Raw genomic sequence first — 17009 nt, 5'->3', positions numbered from 1 at the left:
AAAATTAATATTAAAATGTGGGAAGAAAAAAAACCAGCGGCTGCTTTGCGAGTGGGCGCACTGACCCTCATTGCATTTGCACAGCGTCACACTGCAGAAAGTGAGACGCGACAAAAACTGTAGCAGAAAGATGCAGATGGCAGAGAGAAAGACAGAAAGTTCAGAGCCCAACTCGGCAGCAGAGAGAGTGGTTTGGACTCGAAGCAGTCTAAAAAGCCCCGTCGGACCTGACGGCAAAAAAAAAAAAAAAAGTGGAGCGGAGCGGCCGGCGGCGAGGAGGAGGAGGAGAAGGAGGAGGGAGGGGAGGGGGGGGCGCCGCCGGCACTCAACAACCAATCACCGTGTTGAGCGCCTCGAATTCGTGCACGAGAATTGACGTAATCCATAGCAACGGGGCGTCACCAGGGGCGTGGCTCTTAGTTTGCTCTTAGTGATTTATCCTTAGTAAGAGTAGGTCTCAGCGGCTTTGTGAATAGCTTTTAAGAAAAAACTCCTACGTAAAAACTTTTAGTGCGAGTTAGGAGCACTCCTAGCGGTAAGATAAAAGGCTTTGTGAATACGGCCCCAGAGCTCTTTAAGGGAGACCTGCCAAGGTAGCAGCACATACAAGATACACAAACAATACAACTAAATGTCAGCTACTCAGACACAGGCATCTCCAGAAGAACAACAACATGATTTAATACCCTCACTGCACTCTTTATTATACACTTTAAAATGACCATTAGGCTAATAGATATAAATGTTTTTGTAAATTATTCCAAGACCATGGTAAGTGATGTTTTGCCAAGGTCTGTCCTGGCATCATGTTAAAAAGAAAGAAAGAAAGAAAGAAAGAAAAAAGTATTGCTGTTAACTGTTTGCAAGCAATTTTGCATACATAAAAACTGACATTAACAAACACCAGCATCTCTTTCACAAAGATGTGGAAAGAACAGCATGTGACTGATAAAGAGAAGTTTTGATGGAGAAAGGTGGGACGTCATGGATATTAACAGGTTGTGGCCTGTTTTGTCAGGAAGTAGCCAGGACCCAGTTACAGAGAGGTGTCAAACTTCAGTCCTATTCCCTGAAACACATTAAAACTCATATACCGGTCAATAAAAACATCACTTGATATAATTTACTTGTTGTTCATGTCGTGAAGGCACCTGGCAGGGAGTTGGAGAAAATGACTGGAGTCTGTGCCAATAAACAGCACCACCACCTGCTTGTGACACTCACGGTTAGAGAGCGAAGAGGAGCTGCTGCTGTAACGAAGACAGCAGCGTGGTTTAGTTTTAGAGGCAGAACAGAGGAGATTATAGCTACTTATTTTGTACTTTAAAATGTCTGACAGAGAGTCGTCGATCACAGGTGAGGCCTCAGAGGTGAGACGTCACACGGAGGAAGAGGAAACATGCACAAGTGCGACAGAAGCTGCACAGGGGGAGTCTTTGGAGGCCCTGACCCCAACCCTACCGCAACTGGAGGAGGTTTTATATTCAGCTCCACGCTCCTGTCGCCATGGAGATGAGGTGTGGCCAAACCTGTATCTGGGAGACATGTGAGTATCTGCAGAGATGGACTCGACCCCAGTACTTGAGTAAGAGTACAAATACTACTGGTCAAAATTTACTCCGTTACAAGTAAAAGTAGCTCAGTCGACATGTTACTCGAGTAAGAGTAAAAAAGTACTTGCTTTTAAATTTACTTTAAGTAAAAGTAAGAGTAAATAAGAGAGTAAATTTCTTATTTTTCACATCAATGAATTACTATAATTTTTTCTAAATGAATTTAAGGACCTTTTAACTCTTGTTTGTGAGAATGAACTCTTTGAAACCAGCTGCACTGATGTGCTGCTTTTAGGGGTTAGGGTTTCCTTCTTTGACAAACACAGCTTGTGTCCAATAGGATTTTAGAAAAAGACCTGAAAGTAACGAGTACTTTTCAGCCTTCCTAGAAATTAACTCGAGTAAAAGTAAAAATATTTGTCTTGGAAATGTATTCAAGTAAGAGAAATAAGTACCAAAGAAATCTAATAGCTACTCAAGTAAAGTACAAATCCTCTGGATATGTACTTAAGTACAGTACTCAAGTAAATTTACTCCGTTACTGTCCACCATTGAGTATCTGTAGGCCTCATCTTCATACCTACAGTACGTGTTGATTGATAATACACAACAAATGTGGTGCTTGTGCCAGGTTTATGTCTCATGACAGGTTGGGGCTCTGGCAGCTGGGCGTCACGCACGTTCTGAACGCTGCACATGGTAAACTGTGCTGTAAGGGCAGCGACGATTTCTATGGGACCACGGTGAAGTACTACGGGGTCCCTGCCAACGACCTGCCCACATTTGACCTTTCACCTTTCTTCTACCCAGCAGCTGCGTTCATTCACCAGGCTTTGACATCAGGAGGTACCGCAGGCTGCTGGGAAAGAGAGATTAAACGTTAAGTTAAGTAAGTAAACGTTAAAGGTGGGGTTACCTGTCCTTCCGCTGTCTTTGTTTGACTCCCAGGAAAGGTGTTTGTGCACTGTGCCGTGGGCGTGAGTCGCTCGGCTGCGTTGGTCCTGTCCTACCTAATGATTCATCACCGCCTCAGTCTTCTGTCCTCTGTGCGCTGTGTGCAAGAGAAACGCTGGATTTTCCCAAACAGAGGCTTTCTACGACAGCTCATAGCCCTGGACCGACGGCTGCAGGGGAACGGGATTGAATGAGCCAAAATAAAAACTAATCTATAGGAACAATCCTGCACAATAAATCCACAGATATTGTCCCATGGTGGTTGGCTGAAGTCCTCATTTACACCACGCAAAGAGTCCATGCCTTTGTTCCCACAGCCTTATGTTCCCACAGCCCTATGTTCCCACAGTTCTAAGATTTTTCTCAAAATTAGGCCTTATTTTCCCACTGGACTCTCTCTACCTATCTGGCCTGTTTAGCCTCTACCGGGTCTTTTTACTAAACTTAACCAACTCCTTTCTTCATTGCCTAAAGCCAACCAATGGTGGGACCAAAGGGCTGTGGGAACATAGGGCCTAATTTTCAGTGACAACAAAAGTTAGAAATGTGGGAACATAAGGCTGTGGGAACATAGGAATGACCTCCACGCAAAGACTGTCTCTGTTTGTACCATCTACTGTACACATGTACACATTGATCAGCTGCTCCATCCCTCCCCTCTCCCGATGTGACCTCAGTGGTCACAGAGAGTCCCTGTCTCCCCCTTCCCTCCCCCCACTGGACCTTTGGCGTCAATGAACACACCAGTCAATGCAACAGCAACATTGAATAACTCCACATCCAGTCAGAGAGGACACAGTGAACTAATTTTGGAGCTAAGCGGCATTCAAACGGCCACCTGCTCATGTCTCTCAGTGAGCTGCAGACCGTGGTGGCGGTGGTGGCGGTGAAGGGACGGTGGACAGAGGCAGCAGGAGCCGTGCCGGAGTCGGAGTCCATGCAGCGACAATGTCAGGGAGCAACCAGAGACAGGACCTGGTGCTCATTAAAGAACTGGAGCTCACTTTGGATTCCTGCAAACTGGACCTGACGCCAGTGGATGAAGTCTGGCCCAACCTGTACATAGGAAATGTGTGAGTGTCTCATGTTTCTTGTGTGGCAGGTAAAACAACGTAGCTTACAGAGAGATATTAATTAGTTTTGATAGCAATTGAAAGTGCAAACATGTGCAACATGTTTTGATGTCTATTGTCTTTCTTTGTGTGTGTTTTCCAGGGCTGTGGCACAGAACAGAAAGACATTACATAAGCTTGGCATCACTCATGTTCTGAATGCAGCGCACTCCAAGCAGGGCAGCATCGGTGACCAGAGTTTTTATGGGAACACGTGTGTTTACTTTGGCATCCCAGCAGAGGATTCAGACCACTTTGACCTCAGTCAGTTCTTCAAACCTGCAGCCGACTTCATACAAAAAGGCCTCAAGAGCAAAGATGGTAAAGTATAGAAATGTAATTGTCTCATTGAATCTTTCTGTATTTTGCTTTTTTTCACATTTTCTCCATTTTCCTTCACATTCTCCATCCTGCTCTACAGGAAAAGTGCTGGTACACTGCATCATGGGCGTAAGTCGCTCAGCCACTCTGGTCCTGGTGTATATGATGTTACGGCAGCGTCTCACTCTGAGGGATGCTTTGAGGCGTGTCGTTCAAAAACGAGCCATTTACCCCAACCGGAACTTCCTGTCTCTCCTCCTCAAGCTGGACGATCAGCTGACGCTCAGACGGAGGTTGTGTCCTCTTCTGTGACATCTGTCTGTCATTTGTCTCTGCTCCTTCATGACATTAGCCATCAGCCATCAGTCACCTCAGGACTCCCACTCACTCTCTCTCTCTAATCAACACTGGCAGTGTTTCTCAATTATTATATATTTATCACAATGTGTATGACACAGCTAGAGGTCTGGAGGGGAAATTCCATGTTTTTATTTTGAAGATTTTTCTTGCACAAGTTTATCTTCTGGGTACAGCTTCTATGGCCATGTGTTGTTAAATATTGTAAATACCTGAATACGTCATATTTCTCTCTTTATTTTTCATATTCAAACTGTAATATATTCAAATGTTTCCTTTCAATGTTGTCAGGCATGTCCATAAACTTTGTAAATCCAACTTTATGACTTGTAAATTCCCATTAAAGACATTTTCATGATATTTCATTTAAACATTGTATATCTAAATACAGTTGCACTTTTTCAAAACTTTTCACCAAAGAAGGAGAGAAATGCTTCATTAACTGAATAATTTTCCTAAACTGAATTCAGTGTGAGCTGCACAGTAGCTACAACTGAGGGCCATAAACACAGTGGGTAAGAATGACAAACAATTATAATCATTTTGAATGAATGCTAAAATGAAGCTGGATAATATGACAAGCAATACATTTAATGACATAGTCTTTATCAAGAATTGTTAAGTAATATAACAAAACATGTACAATAAGTATAACTTACGACTTCCTAAACTCTAACCAAAGGTCCATATCTAAAAACAATATGGAGCAACGTCTGTGCAGCCTTCATCTCATCACTGAGAGTCTGTTTTTATTTTGTTCATTTTGTATCTTTACTTTTGCTGATCTTCTCAACCCATATTAACTAGATCACAGTTTTTACAGTTTTCATCATTACAAAATTTCCTTTACTTATTTTTCTATTGTGTTATCTCACAACAGCAGCAGTTAAACTGAACTTATTACAGCCTCGATCATATTCCTTAAAGCAGCAGGGCAGCAGATGTCACCCAGCTGCTGGGTTGCAACCCAGAGGCCGTACGGTTCAGTGGTGTGTTACATAACAGCCTGCGGTCATCATGGAATCTCAACAAGAGAGCAAATGTTAAAGTTGACAGGAAGACGCCACATTGTTGTCCATAAGAATGAGATCGAGTAGATGTGGTCAGAGTGGACTGGATGTGTTTTTTAAAGTGCCTGAATGCAGCCCGCAAGATGAGTTTGACACGACCGAGTGTATGATTACAGAGTTATAAAAGGAAACGGTTTGTGTGTGGCTCTGAGTGTGTGCAGAGAAATAAGAGTGAGCTTGAAAGAAGAAGAGTTTGCACAGCCCTGGAGCGAAGAAAGTTCAGAGTGGAAACAGGTTAGTTTCTCTCAAGGCTTATTTGCTCACTGGGTTTACCACGTCAGATAATTGATTATTGATGTGCATATTGTTTCAGAGAGCAGCAGTGTATTTTTTTTATTAAGATTTAGGACTTATTTTTGACAGGTTAAGAGAAGCCCCTAGTTCATTTCTGTGTGTGTGTGTGTGTGTGTATGTGTGTGTGTGTGTGTGTGTGTGTGTGTGTGTGTGTGTGTGTGTGTGTGTGTGTGTGTGTGTGTGTCATTACAGTTATGTCTCTGAGGGATCCACCATACGATCCTCCTTCTGTGTCAGAGCTGCAGGAGTTCCTGTTAGCAGACAGACGACCTACTGGACACGTCAATCAAGTCTGGCCCAATGTTTACATAGGCAACGAGTTGGTACACACACAACAACATGCACACATACACACACACACACACACACACACACACACACACACACACACACATGCAGCACATTTGCATAAACATAATAGAAATGAATGTGTGATTATGTTTCAGGGTGGCAGCTCGTGACAAGGGAACTCTTCACAGCCTGGGAATTACTCACATTGTAAATGCGGCTCATGGACGTCAACATGTCAACACTGGCTCGCGTTTCTACAGAGACATGACAGTGGATTATTATGGGGTGGAGGCTGACGATGCAATAGATTTCATTCTTAGTCCTTTCTTCTACCCAATTGCACGATACATCAGAGCTGCATTGGCTATGGGAGGCAAGTCAGATTGAGTGTGTGTGAGTGAGTTTGAAAATCTTCAACCACGACCTCAGAGTAATGACAAATGTCCCTGTCCTATTAGGACGGGTGTTTGTCCACTGTCTCATGGGTGTGAGCCGCTCTGCAACTTTAGTGCTGGCCTTCCTGATGATTGCCGAGGGCCTGACGCTGCAGGAGGCCGTGGCTGCCGTCAGGCCGCACAGAGACATCTGCCCCAACCCGGGCTTCCTGCAGCAGCTCCGCAGCCTCGACATGAGCCTGGAGAGGGAGAGGAGGAGGCGGCGACAGGCCCAGACACTGTAAAGAGACACACAGACACATGCAAAAAAACAACGACCCAGAAACATCAGCATATACACACACAGACACACACACACATGTTTATCGCTACAGAGGTCAGGAGGAGGCAAGGCAAGGCAAGGCAAGGCAAGGCATCTTTATTTATATAGCGCATTTCATACCAAGGCAACTCAATGTGCTTTACATAAAGACAAAAACATTAAAAAAAAGAAGCATAAGACAGAATAAAAACAAACAAAACACTAAAAACAGAGTTAAGAGCAAGAGTAAATAAAAGTAAAAGAAAAAAAATAGATAAGTTTAAAGTTCTCAGCTATAAGCACATGAAAAGAGAAATGTTTTTAACCTGGATTTAAAAGTGCTCACAGTTGGGGCTGATCTCAGTTCTGCTGGTAGTTTGTTCCACTTGTGAGCAGCATAACAGCTAAATGCTGCTTCACCATGTCTGGTCTGAACTCTGAGCTCCACTATCTGACCTGAGTCAGTAGATCTCAGAGCTCTACTGGGTTTATACTCTACTAACATGTCTTTCATGTATTCTGGACCTAAACCATTCAGTGATTTGTAAACCAGGAGCAGAACTTTAAAATCTATTCTGTAGCTGACTGGGAGCCAGTGTAAGGTCTTAAGAACCGGGGTGATGTGATCTGATCTCTTTGTTCTGGTTAAAACTCGAGCTGCAGCGTTCTGAATGAGCTGCAGCTGTTTGATACTTTTTTGGGGGAGACCAGTCAGAAGACCGTTACAGTAGTCAAGTCTACTGGAGATAAAAGCATGAATCAGCTTCTCCTGATCAGTTTGGGACATAAAACCCTTAATTCTGGATATGTTCTTCAGTTGATAAAAGGCTGATTTGGTAACTGATTTGATATGGCTGTTGAAGGTCAGATCTGAGTCTATCAGCACGCCAAGGTTTCGGACTTGGTCTTTAGTTTCTAAAGACAGTGACTCAAGGTGTTTACTGACAGCAACCCTCTTCTCTTTATTTCCAAAAACAATGACCTCAGTTTTTTCTTGATTTAACTGAAGGAAATTTTGGCTCATCCAATTTTTGACTTGCTCTAAACAGTGACATAATGACTCTATTGGACTGCAGTCATCTGGAGACAGTGCAAGATATATCTGTGTGTCATCTGCATAACTATGATAGTTGACATTAGAGTTCTGTAGAATTTGACCCAAAGGCAGCATATACATGTTAAACAGAAGGGGTCCAAGGACTGACCCCTGAGGAACTCCACACGTCATAGCCACTCGATCGGATTGATAACTACCAATGGTCACAAAATAACTCCGTTCCTCTAAGTAGGACCTGAACCATTTTAGGACTGTCCCGCTGAGTCCTGCCCAGGTTTCCAACCTGTCCAGCAGTATACTGTGATCCACAGTGTCAAACGCAGCACTGAGATCCAACATGACCAGAACTGACACCTTGCCTGAGTCAGTGTTCAACCTTATGTCATTTAACACTCTAATAAGAGCTGTTTCTGTACTGTGGTGAGGTCGGAAGCCTGATTGAAATTTGTCAAAAAGTCCACTGGAGTTTACGAAGTTGCTGAGTTGATTAAAAACCACTTTCTCAACGATCTTGGCTATAAAGGGAAGATTTGAGATGGGTCTGTAATTGGTTAAAATGGTAGTATCCAATGTTCTCTTTTTTAAGAGCGGCTTGATGGCAGCTACTTTCAGGGGTTTAGGAAACGTGCCTGATTGAAGTGAGCAATTTATTATTTGCTGCAGATCTGTTTGGACAGAGCTTATAATAGTTTTAAAAAAGTCAGATGGTATTGTGTCAAGACAACATGTCGATGTTTTAAGATGCTGAACTGTTTCTTCTAAGGTTTTTTGGTCAACTGTATTAAACTCTGACATTACAGTTGATTTATTCCTAGGTGATTTTAGGGATTGCATCATTGTATTATTTTGCTGATTTGTGTTGATATTTAGCCTTATGGATTTGATTTTTTCATTGAAGAAGTAAGCAAATTCATTGCATTTTTCTGTGGAAAAGAGTTCTGAAACTATCTCTTTTGGGGGGTTGTAAGCTTATTAACCATAGCAAACAGAGCACGAGTGTTGTTGATATTCTTATTAATCATTTCAGTAAAGTGTTGCTGTCTAGCCTTGAATAGCCCATGGTTAAAATTACAAAGACTTTGTTTGTAGAGGTCATGGTGGATTTGAAGTTTAGTTTTTCTCCATTTACGCTCAGCTTTCCTGCATTCTGTTTTCAGAGCCTTTACCATCAAAGTGTTCCTCCATGGTGTTCTCTGTCTGGCCAAGGTCATCTTAGTTTTAATAGGTGCAATGGTATCAATGACATTTGAGATTTTGCAGTTGAAATTATCCAGGAGTTCATCAACTGTCTCTGCACTCACAGTTGGTGACATGACTATAGCCTCCATAAACTTAACACTGGTATTCTCATTTATGAACCTTTTCCTAACAGATACAGAGGGTAACTGCATGTCCGGAGTTATCTGTAAGTCAAAGAACACACAGAAATGATCAGAAAGAGCCAAGTCCTTGATATCAACAGATGTAATGTCAACACCTCTACAGATAACCAGATCCAGAGTGTGGCCTCGGGTGTGTGTGGGCCCTTTCACATGTTGGGAGAGGCCAAAAGTGTCAAGAAGAGAGCATAGTTCTTTGGCATTTGTGTCCATGTTATTGTCTATGTGAATGTTAAAATCCCCTGTTATGATAAAAAAGTTGTAGTCAGTGCAGATAACTGACAGTAGTTCGGCAAACTCATCAAAGAATTTTCCTGGGTATCTTGGTGGTCTGTAAATAATTAGGAAGAGAACTTTTGGATCACCCTTTACTAAAAAACATAGATATTCAAAAGAGCTAAAATCACCAAATATAGTTTCCTTGCACTGAAATACAGATTTAAAAATGGCAGCAACTCCCCCGCCTTTCTTACCACTTCGACACTTATTCATAAAACTGAAATTTGTTGGTGCAGCCTCATTGAGAATGGTAGCACAGCTACATTCAGTCAGCCATGTTTCACTAAGAAGTAAGAAGTCTAGATTATAGGTCATAATGATGTCATTTACTAACAAGGATTTGTTGGCTAGTGATCTGATATTAAGTAGAGCTAACCTTGTGGAGATAACAGGAGACACTGGTGAGTTTCGAGGTTGACAAGCTATACTCACTAGATTGGTAGATTTAATTGAACCCTTTTTATTTCTCACCAGTTTGATCACTTTTCTGTTACCCGTCACCACAGGGATTGAGAAAGCTGCCTGAACTCCATAGGGCCCTGACTTTTCCTGGGAAAGAACATTCTTGATATCAGTATTGCAGCCTGGACCCGGCACATATCATTCAGATTCAATGATATGATGATTCAGAGGAAGTGGGGGGGCTCGGTGACTTTTGGTCGAGGGTTGTTTCTGACGTGGTGGAATGCGAGGGGGTGGACGATGTGGGGGGTTAATTGGGGAAAATATGAGACCCTGGCGTGGTGTTAGTTGGATTCCACTAGTGAGAAAGCTCTTCATCCTGTCAGGGAAATCCAGAAATGGGGAGTCAGGACTAGATGAAGAGAGTTGGGGGCTGGATGGGGTTCGGGGGGTTGAATGTTGGGAGTCTCCTGTTGGGGCCGGGGGAAACTCCCCCTTTGGGGCTTTTGGGGCTAAGGGAGACTCCTTGTGTTGTGTTGATGGGGCTGGTGGATGATCCACTTGTTGGGGTGCAGATGATGACGTTGTTGGGGCTGGTGGATGATCCACTTGTTGGGGTGAAGATGATGACGTTGTTGGGGCTGGTGGATGATCCACTTGTTGGGGTGAAGATGATGACGTTGTTGGGGCTGGTGGATGATCCACTTGTTGGGGTGCAGGTGATGACGTTGTTGGGGCTGGTGGATAATCCAGTTGCTGGGGTGCAGATGATGACGTTGCAGGTTCTTTCTGAGTCTGCTGTCCTCCGTTGTCAATCCTTATCTCAGCGCTCTCACCAGAGTGCCGTCTTATCTGCTGTTTTGGATTGTTTTGTCTCTTGTCCTTGACAGGGACTGCTGGTGCCTGACGCAAAAAGTAAAAGATGTTGGCACTTAGCAGCTGTACTCCTGACTTGTTAAGGCTAAATCCATCTGCCTTAAAGAGGTGCCTGCGTTCCCAAAAGATGTTGAAATTGTCAATAAAGTTCAGTGATTGAGCAGTACATGTATCTTTAAGCCATCTGTTCAGCATCATCAGCCTGCTGAATCTCTCATCTCCTCGCCGAACTGTTGGCAGAGGTCCACTGAAAAACATCTCAGTATTCAAACACTGAACTTTGTTTATCAGTTCCATGAAGTCTCGTTTTAATAGCTCTGATTGTTGCTTCACAACATCAAGGGCTCCTGTGTGTATGATGAGCGATTTCAATGTTGGATGCTCAGCAACAATCTTCAAGATCTTTTTTGAAACATCAGACACCATGTCATTGGGAAAACACAGTACCTTGGTGTTGTTCTTGCTGCAAAAGCGTTTTATGTCATACACAGCTCCGTCACCCACTATCAGAGTTTGAGGCCCAGTGGTTAGCTCTCTCTGTAGCCCTTTAGCATCAGATTTAGCCTCATACCTTTCTCTGGTCCTGGGAGATGAGCCTTCTTTTGGGGAGTCTGGGTCCTGTGAAAGTGGAGCATATCTGTTCTCAAGTAGAATCCCTGTGTCTTGGGGCAGTTTGCTCGTAGCCTTGGTCCGTGGTTGTTTTCTCCGTGGTTTTGGGGTTGAGGAGACAGTCCTGTGTGATGGCAGTGCAGGCCACTCGGTGTCGTAATCCATCTCCGAGTGCTGGGTTCTGCCTGATAATCGTCTTCCCATGTTTGAGGGAGGTATTTTGTGGTGCTTTGGCTTAGCACCAAGAGAGTTCCAGGGAGGACTGTTTGATTTACTCCCATTTACACCTGGCTCCGGCCGTGCCTTGGTTGTGCCCGTTAGCCTTGTGTTAGCCTGCTCCCTTTCACTGTTTTGGAATATCGGCAGAGTAGTATCATTTCCATATTGTCCATTTATCTCCACGTTCACTTCGAGCCGATGCATTTTTGTTTCCAGTACTGCTATCTTCTGGAGCAGTTTGTGGTAGTCCTCCGTGGAAAAAGGAGGCATCTTGCTGCTAATTAGCTTCTGTTAGCTGAGCTCCTCAATCCCGGTCACGACAGTGCCGGGTTGTGCTGCTGATAAGCCACACTCTCAGGGTAAAACAGTTTAAAAAACAGTCGTAGCCTCCGGTAACTATCATAAATTAGGCTTCCAGTGATATGTAGGTATCCAGGAAAAAATACAAATAAATTTCAAAAGGAAAAGATTGCAATGGGAAAAAAAAGAGAGAGTGAAGCGGAGAGCAAAGGAGTGAAGCGTCTGCACTCAAGCAAAGCAGGAAGTAACTCAGGAGGACACGCCATCTCTGATAGAGCTGAGGCAAATTCTCTGGACAAACAGGAAGCCAGCGGCACCTGTCAATCAAGTCTGGCCCAACCTCTACATCGGAGACGAGCAAGTACACAAAATCACATCCAGCACCTTGAAAGGTTCTGCACTGCAAAAACTCAAAATCTTTCCAAGAATATTTGTCTTATTTCTTGTCAAAATGTCTAATTTCTAGTCAAAACTAATCTCTTTCCACTTAAAATAAGACTCATTACCTAAATATTAACTTGTTTTTAGATCATTTTCACTTGTTTTAAACAAATCTTCACTTGAAATAAGTAGAAAAATCTGCCAGCGAAAGCAGTTTTTTGTGCTCGTAATAAGGAAGAAAAACTTGCTCCATTATCAAATTTTTCTACTTCTTTCAAGCATATTTTCACTTGAAATAAGGTGTCTAAAAACAAGCTTTTAATGTGATGAGTCTTATTTTAAGTATAATGAGATTTGTTTTGACTAGAAATGACATTTTGACTAGAAATAAGACAAATATTCTTGGTGAGATATTTGAGTTCTTGCAGTGTGTAAAGATATTACAATAGCTCAGTTAGTGTGTGATGTGCGTCTGCAGGTCTGTGGCACGAGATAAATCCACCCTGTTGTCTCTGGGTGTAACTCACATCCTGAACGCTGCAGCAGGTCGACACAGGATCCACACGGGTCAGCAGTTCTACAGCGACCTGGAGGTGGAGTACCACGGCGTTGAAGCTGCCGACCACCCACAGTTTAACATCCAGCCTTTCTTCGAGCCGGCTGCACAGTTCATAGACAGCGCTCTAAAGAAAGACGGTCAGTATGCAAACATGACACCAGAATTAATATTTTATATGTATGATCAATACACATCACAAGATAGGCTATAGAACTAGGATAGGAACTGCAAAATCCTGTATCTCTTTTATCTGTTTTCCAGCCGCCCTAATTCTTCTTTTATACTCTACTCATCACGTTTTTCACTTCACTCTTTATTCTTTATAATAACTCATTATAAAGTCTTGATTTCATTTTATCCTTTCTTGTGTCTCTGTTGTACCAGTACTTTTAATAGCCTACATTTAATTTTCTATCAAAGTTTTTGGTTTGAAAACATTTTGAACGAGTATACATGCTTTTTTAAAACTCAAGATTTTATTTTTCAGTTCAGCATTAAGATGAGCACACATAATTAGTACACTAACACCACCTGTTGGTTTATTAAGTTGTGCTACGTCTTTCTACCTTATGCAGCCAATTACAGGCCCATATTCTAAAGAAAAGGACTTTTTGACAGTTTGACCTCTATTTATGGGCTATTCAGTTCAATTCAATTCAAAAACACTTTTGTCCCCAGGGGGGAATGTAAAAAGAGCATGAAAGTAGCTCTAAAAGGCAACACATGTCACAGAGTATGAGTAGATAGGATGAGCTCACATTGGGATGAGGTGGTCTTATAATCAATGTATCCTCCAGGGAAGGTGTTTGTCCACTGTGCCATGGGCGTCAGTCGCTCTGGAGCTCTGGTTTTGGCGTATCTGATGATCTACCAGTGCCTGTCGTTGGTGGAGGCCATCATTGCTGTGCGTCTGAACAGAGACATTGGACCCAACTCTGGATTTCTGGAGCAGCTGAGACAGTTGGACCTCAGCCTCGGCCCCCAGAGCAGACGGACGACAGGAGACAACCACGCTGACACGTCCTGATAATCAAATAGAAATATCATCTGTGTGTCATCTCTCAGTCTCAGTCTTGCAGCTCATCTCTGCCACAGAAACAATCAGTAAAAACTAAGAACTGCACACTTAAGTTTTATGTCCCCAGAAATAACTCTGCTGACAAATGCTAACTGCACCCCACACCTGTCCACACATTAGTGACATTCCTATGACGACAATGACAACTTCCCACTCTTACCAAACTTCTTATTGTCTTTTAGCACTGTGCTGTTCAGTGTATTTGTTTACTACGCAGGCTAAAGCAAAGTAATCGCTGTCATATTAAATGACTCAAATCACATTAGGAAGGCTGTGGAAAGAATCTCTCTCTCTCTCTATGTGTGTGTGTGTGTGTGTGTGTCAAGTTGTGAAGTCAGGTGTTGTAGCCCAGCTGACTAAAAATATCATCTTAAACAGAGCTGGAGAGAGCGGTTACCATACTCCCTCCATGCTCACTGCAGACGCACACAAACACAAATGCACTGCCACCGAGTAAAGGTGGAAGTGCCAGTCAGTGAGCTACTCAGGAACTTTTAACAGCTACAAGACATATAGGTAAGTCAAGTTTTCCTTCTTATAATGTTTGGCCTGGTAATTCTCTTTAAACAGACAGTATCCTTATAAAATAGTTAAATGTTACCTCTCTCATTTATGTGAGTCCTTGTTAACTGTCTGTTACTTGAATTTGTTGTTGAAAGAGCTCTTATTTGTCCCGACAGATGATAAATGAAGTTTTGCTATGAGGAACCTTTAGAGCACCACAGTGCAGTAATAGTTGAACTGTTGAATGGAAATCAAAATGAATCATTATTATGATAGAACAATATTATATATGGCATGGCACTGATTTCATGTATACAATAATAATGTAGCTTTACTTGATATGTAATTTTATGTACATCTGGTTTGTATGGTATTTTTCAGTATATCATTCATATAAATAAAGAAAATTTGATTGAATAAATTATAAAAAAATAAAAAAAAAGTAATTAGCATAAATAGCTCCCAACATCCTCCATATATCTGCCATAAGTTTATGCCATAGGGTTGCCATTAATATAATTTTTTTTTTTATTAATTCATCTTGATCAGTCTCCATTAATTGATTATTGCTTGAGCTACGTTTAATGTCATTAACAAAAAACTAAGAAAACCAAAACAGATGTTCACATTTGACTCAAAGGATTTAAAATCTGGCTGACTAATGGATTCATTATTGCAGCTCTAAGACTGACAAATATATATAGGTGTTAATGCAGTTAAGAGCAGATCACGGTGTTATTGTTGTATGTATAATGTGTTGTTTTGGTTGATGTGTGTGTTTTCTGGGCAGTAGAGGTGAGACATGTCGTCCTGTGTGATGAAGTCCAGAGGTAAAAACCCATATGCAGCAGTGCAGGTGGACCCAGACAGCGATTACATCACACCAGGGACATTAGACCTGGAGCAGCTGTTCTGGGCCGGAGGCGGCGCTCAGTTTGCCCACGTCAACCAGGTCTGGCCCAGCATCTACATCGGGGATCAGTGAGTAAATGCACAGACATTGTGTCATAGTTCTGCTGTTACTGTCAAAGGTCAGGAGAGCCTCACACTGAGTCTGTGTGCTTGATGAAAACAGGAAAACGGCTCTGGAGCTGGCCGGTCTGAGGGAGCTGGGTATTACACACGTCCTGAATGCTGCAGAAGGGAAGTTTAACAATGTGCTGACTGGGGCTGGTTACTACAGAGACATGGACATCCTGTACTTCGGTGTAGAGGCTGATGACAAGCCCACCTTCAACATCTCTCAGTACTTCTACGCTGCAACGCAGTTCATCCACGGGGCCCTTAGTCATTCACAGAGTGAGTCCTGCAGGAAACTAAATCCTTTAATCCACATCATTCTCTGGAGAAGAAGCCTCAACACTTTGCTCTTCTTTATAATAAGTCCATATTATTTTTTACTTTTGTTCCAGACAAGGTGCTGGTGCACTGTGTGATGGGTCGCAGCAGGTCAGCGTCTCTGGTCCTGGCATACCTGATGATGAAGCACAGCCTCACAGTAGTGGACGCTATTGAGCATGTGCGACAGCGGCGCTGTATCCTGCCCAATCACGGCTTCCTAAAGCAGCTCAGAGCCCTGGACATCACATTACAAGAGGAGAGGCTCAGAGAAAAGAGACAGATACAAGACCAATAGCTCATAGACAATCGATAGATTATAGACCAATGTTTACATATTCCATTATCCCCTGAATCCATCTCAGGTAGAGAAAAGTGTTCTTTATGTTTCTTCAACTGTTGTGGCTATAACCTCTGATTTGAATCATTTTTGTGTGGTTCAAATGTGCCTTCAAGGGTATGGTGATGTTTCAGAACATAAACTGTGACTAGACCAGTGCTTTTACTGATCAAACAGAAAGATCCGAATCAGAGAACGGGCAGAAATGTCCTGGTACAGAAAATAATTAAATGATCGCCATCCATCCCAGCTCTGTTTCTGAGCCCAGCAGCCAAACTGTGATTCTGACTCATATATCAAACCAGGCTTTATACTCAATAACACGCCCTTGATCCATCCATTCTCCGCTATATTACATTTTAAAAAACATTCTTTTAACTAATGGGGACTGTTTCTCCATTTCAAGATTTAAAGAGTAAGAGTGATTTGCTTTGTCTACATCTGTAAAGTGCGTGAATAGTGGAACTGTAATGACAGGTTGCAAGTATTATTTTTTTAAGCACCAATCATGTTTTAGTGCTTTAGGTTTCCTGCACCATGGATGAAATGGCAATCAAGTAGTTGGAATTCAGTAAAATACTCCGATTAAAAAATCGTAATAAAAAGCATTTAAAAACTTACCCTGACAGAAAAGTGATTGAGAGGCTTGATTTTACTGAGAGCAGTGATAAAAGGTCACAAGGCTTCTGGTGTATCTATCAAGAAGGCCAAAGGGACACATTATTTTAACACACAAGTTTCAAAACATCTCTTTTGCTTTCAGGCCACTGAACAGATTCTTGTCCATAATGTCATTTCAGACTATGTTGATATTCAGAATATGTCAATTCAAGTATTCAGGGTTGCACAGACCTCAACAGACCACAAACCTCAGGCTGTTTAAAAAGTTTGACCCCGTATCACATTCTTGATTCCCACCCAAATTCTTCATCTTTCATTTGCAGCAGTAGTTGCCCAATAAACATATTAAAAATCTGCTGATGTGAAATTTGTATTTCCACTTCCAGTCAGATCTAAATAACAGAGTTAAAGCGGGTTCG

General features: G+C 42.4%; 5 protein-coding genes across 5 annotated transcripts; 4 read left to right on the top strand and 1 right to left on the bottom strand.

Moving 5' to 3' along the window:
- Positions 1 to 754: 754 nt before the first annotated feature.
- On the top strand, positions 755 to 2837 carry LOC146973566 (dual specificity protein phosphatase 13A-like). The gene is made up of 3 exons (XM_085800222.1): positions 755 to 1546; positions 2185 to 2399; positions 2502 to 2837. Exons 1-3 carry the CDS (start codon positions 1329 to 1331, stop codon positions 2699 to 2701), a joined length of 633 nt encoding a protein of 210 aa, XP_085656348.1. The 5' UTR covers positions 755 to 1328; the 3' UTR covers positions 2702 to 2837.
- Positions 2838 to 3229: 392 nt separating this feature from the next.
- LOC146973565 (dual specificity protein phosphatase 13A-like) lies at positions 3230 to 4650 on the top strand. Its single transcript, XM_085800224.1, has 3 exons — positions 3230 to 3580; positions 3723 to 3940; positions 4041 to 4650. Exons 1-3 carry the CDS (start codon positions 3456 to 3458, stop codon positions 4250 to 4252), a joined length of 555 nt encoding a protein of 184 aa, XP_085656350.1. The 5' UTR covers positions 3230 to 3455; the 3' UTR covers positions 4253 to 4650.
- A 615-nt stretch (positions 4651 to 5265) lies between these two features.
- Positions 5266 to 13784, top strand: dusp13a (dual specificity phosphatase 13a). The gene is made up of 8 exons (XM_085800225.1): positions 5266 to 5601; positions 5854 to 5980; positions 6108 to 6325; positions 6411 to 6627; positions 8795 to 8802; positions 12015 to 12126; positions 12629 to 12846; positions 13507 to 13784. The coding sequence occupies exons 2-8, from the start codon at positions 5856 to 5858 to the stop codon at positions 13734 to 13736; spliced, it is 1128 nt and encodes a 375-aa protein (XP_085656351.1). The 5' UTR covers positions 5266 to 5601; positions 5854 to 5855; the 3' UTR covers positions 13737 to 13784.
- Positions 10178 to 11986, bottom strand: LOC146973564 (uncharacterized). Its single transcript, XM_085799094.1, has 2 exons — positions 10493 to 11986; positions 10178 to 10310 (listed from the first exon to the last, which is right to left on the bottom strand). Exons 1-2 carry the CDS (start codon positions 11737 to 11739, stop codon positions 10178 to 10180), a joined length of 1380 nt encoding a protein of 459 aa, XP_085655220.1. The 5' UTR covers positions 11740 to 11986.
- A 349-nt stretch (positions 13785 to 14133) lies between the features above and the next one.
- Positions 14134 to 16944, top strand: LOC146973562 (dual specificity phosphatase 29-like). The gene is made up of 4 exons (XM_085800223.1): positions 14134 to 14303; positions 15085 to 15272; positions 15367 to 15590; positions 15704 to 16944. The coding sequence occupies exons 2-4, from the start codon at positions 15094 to 15096 to the stop codon at positions 15925 to 15927; spliced, it is 627 nt and encodes a 208-aa protein (XP_085656349.1). The 5' UTR covers positions 14134 to 14303; positions 15085 to 15093; the 3' UTR covers positions 15928 to 16944.
- Positions 16945 to 17009: the final 65 nt, after the last annotated feature.

Source organism: Trachurus japonicus, chromosome 15 (genome assembly GCF_045865225.1).
Source record: "Trachurus japonicus isolate A0001 chromosome 15, Traja_1.0".
Classification (NCBI taxonomy): Eukaryota; Metazoa; Chordata; class Actinopteri; order Carangiformes; family Carangidae; genus Trachurus; species Trachurus japonicus.
The sequence above is the reverse complement of the archived record's forward strand: the minus strand, read 5'-3'. Positions and strand labels throughout refer to the sequence as shown.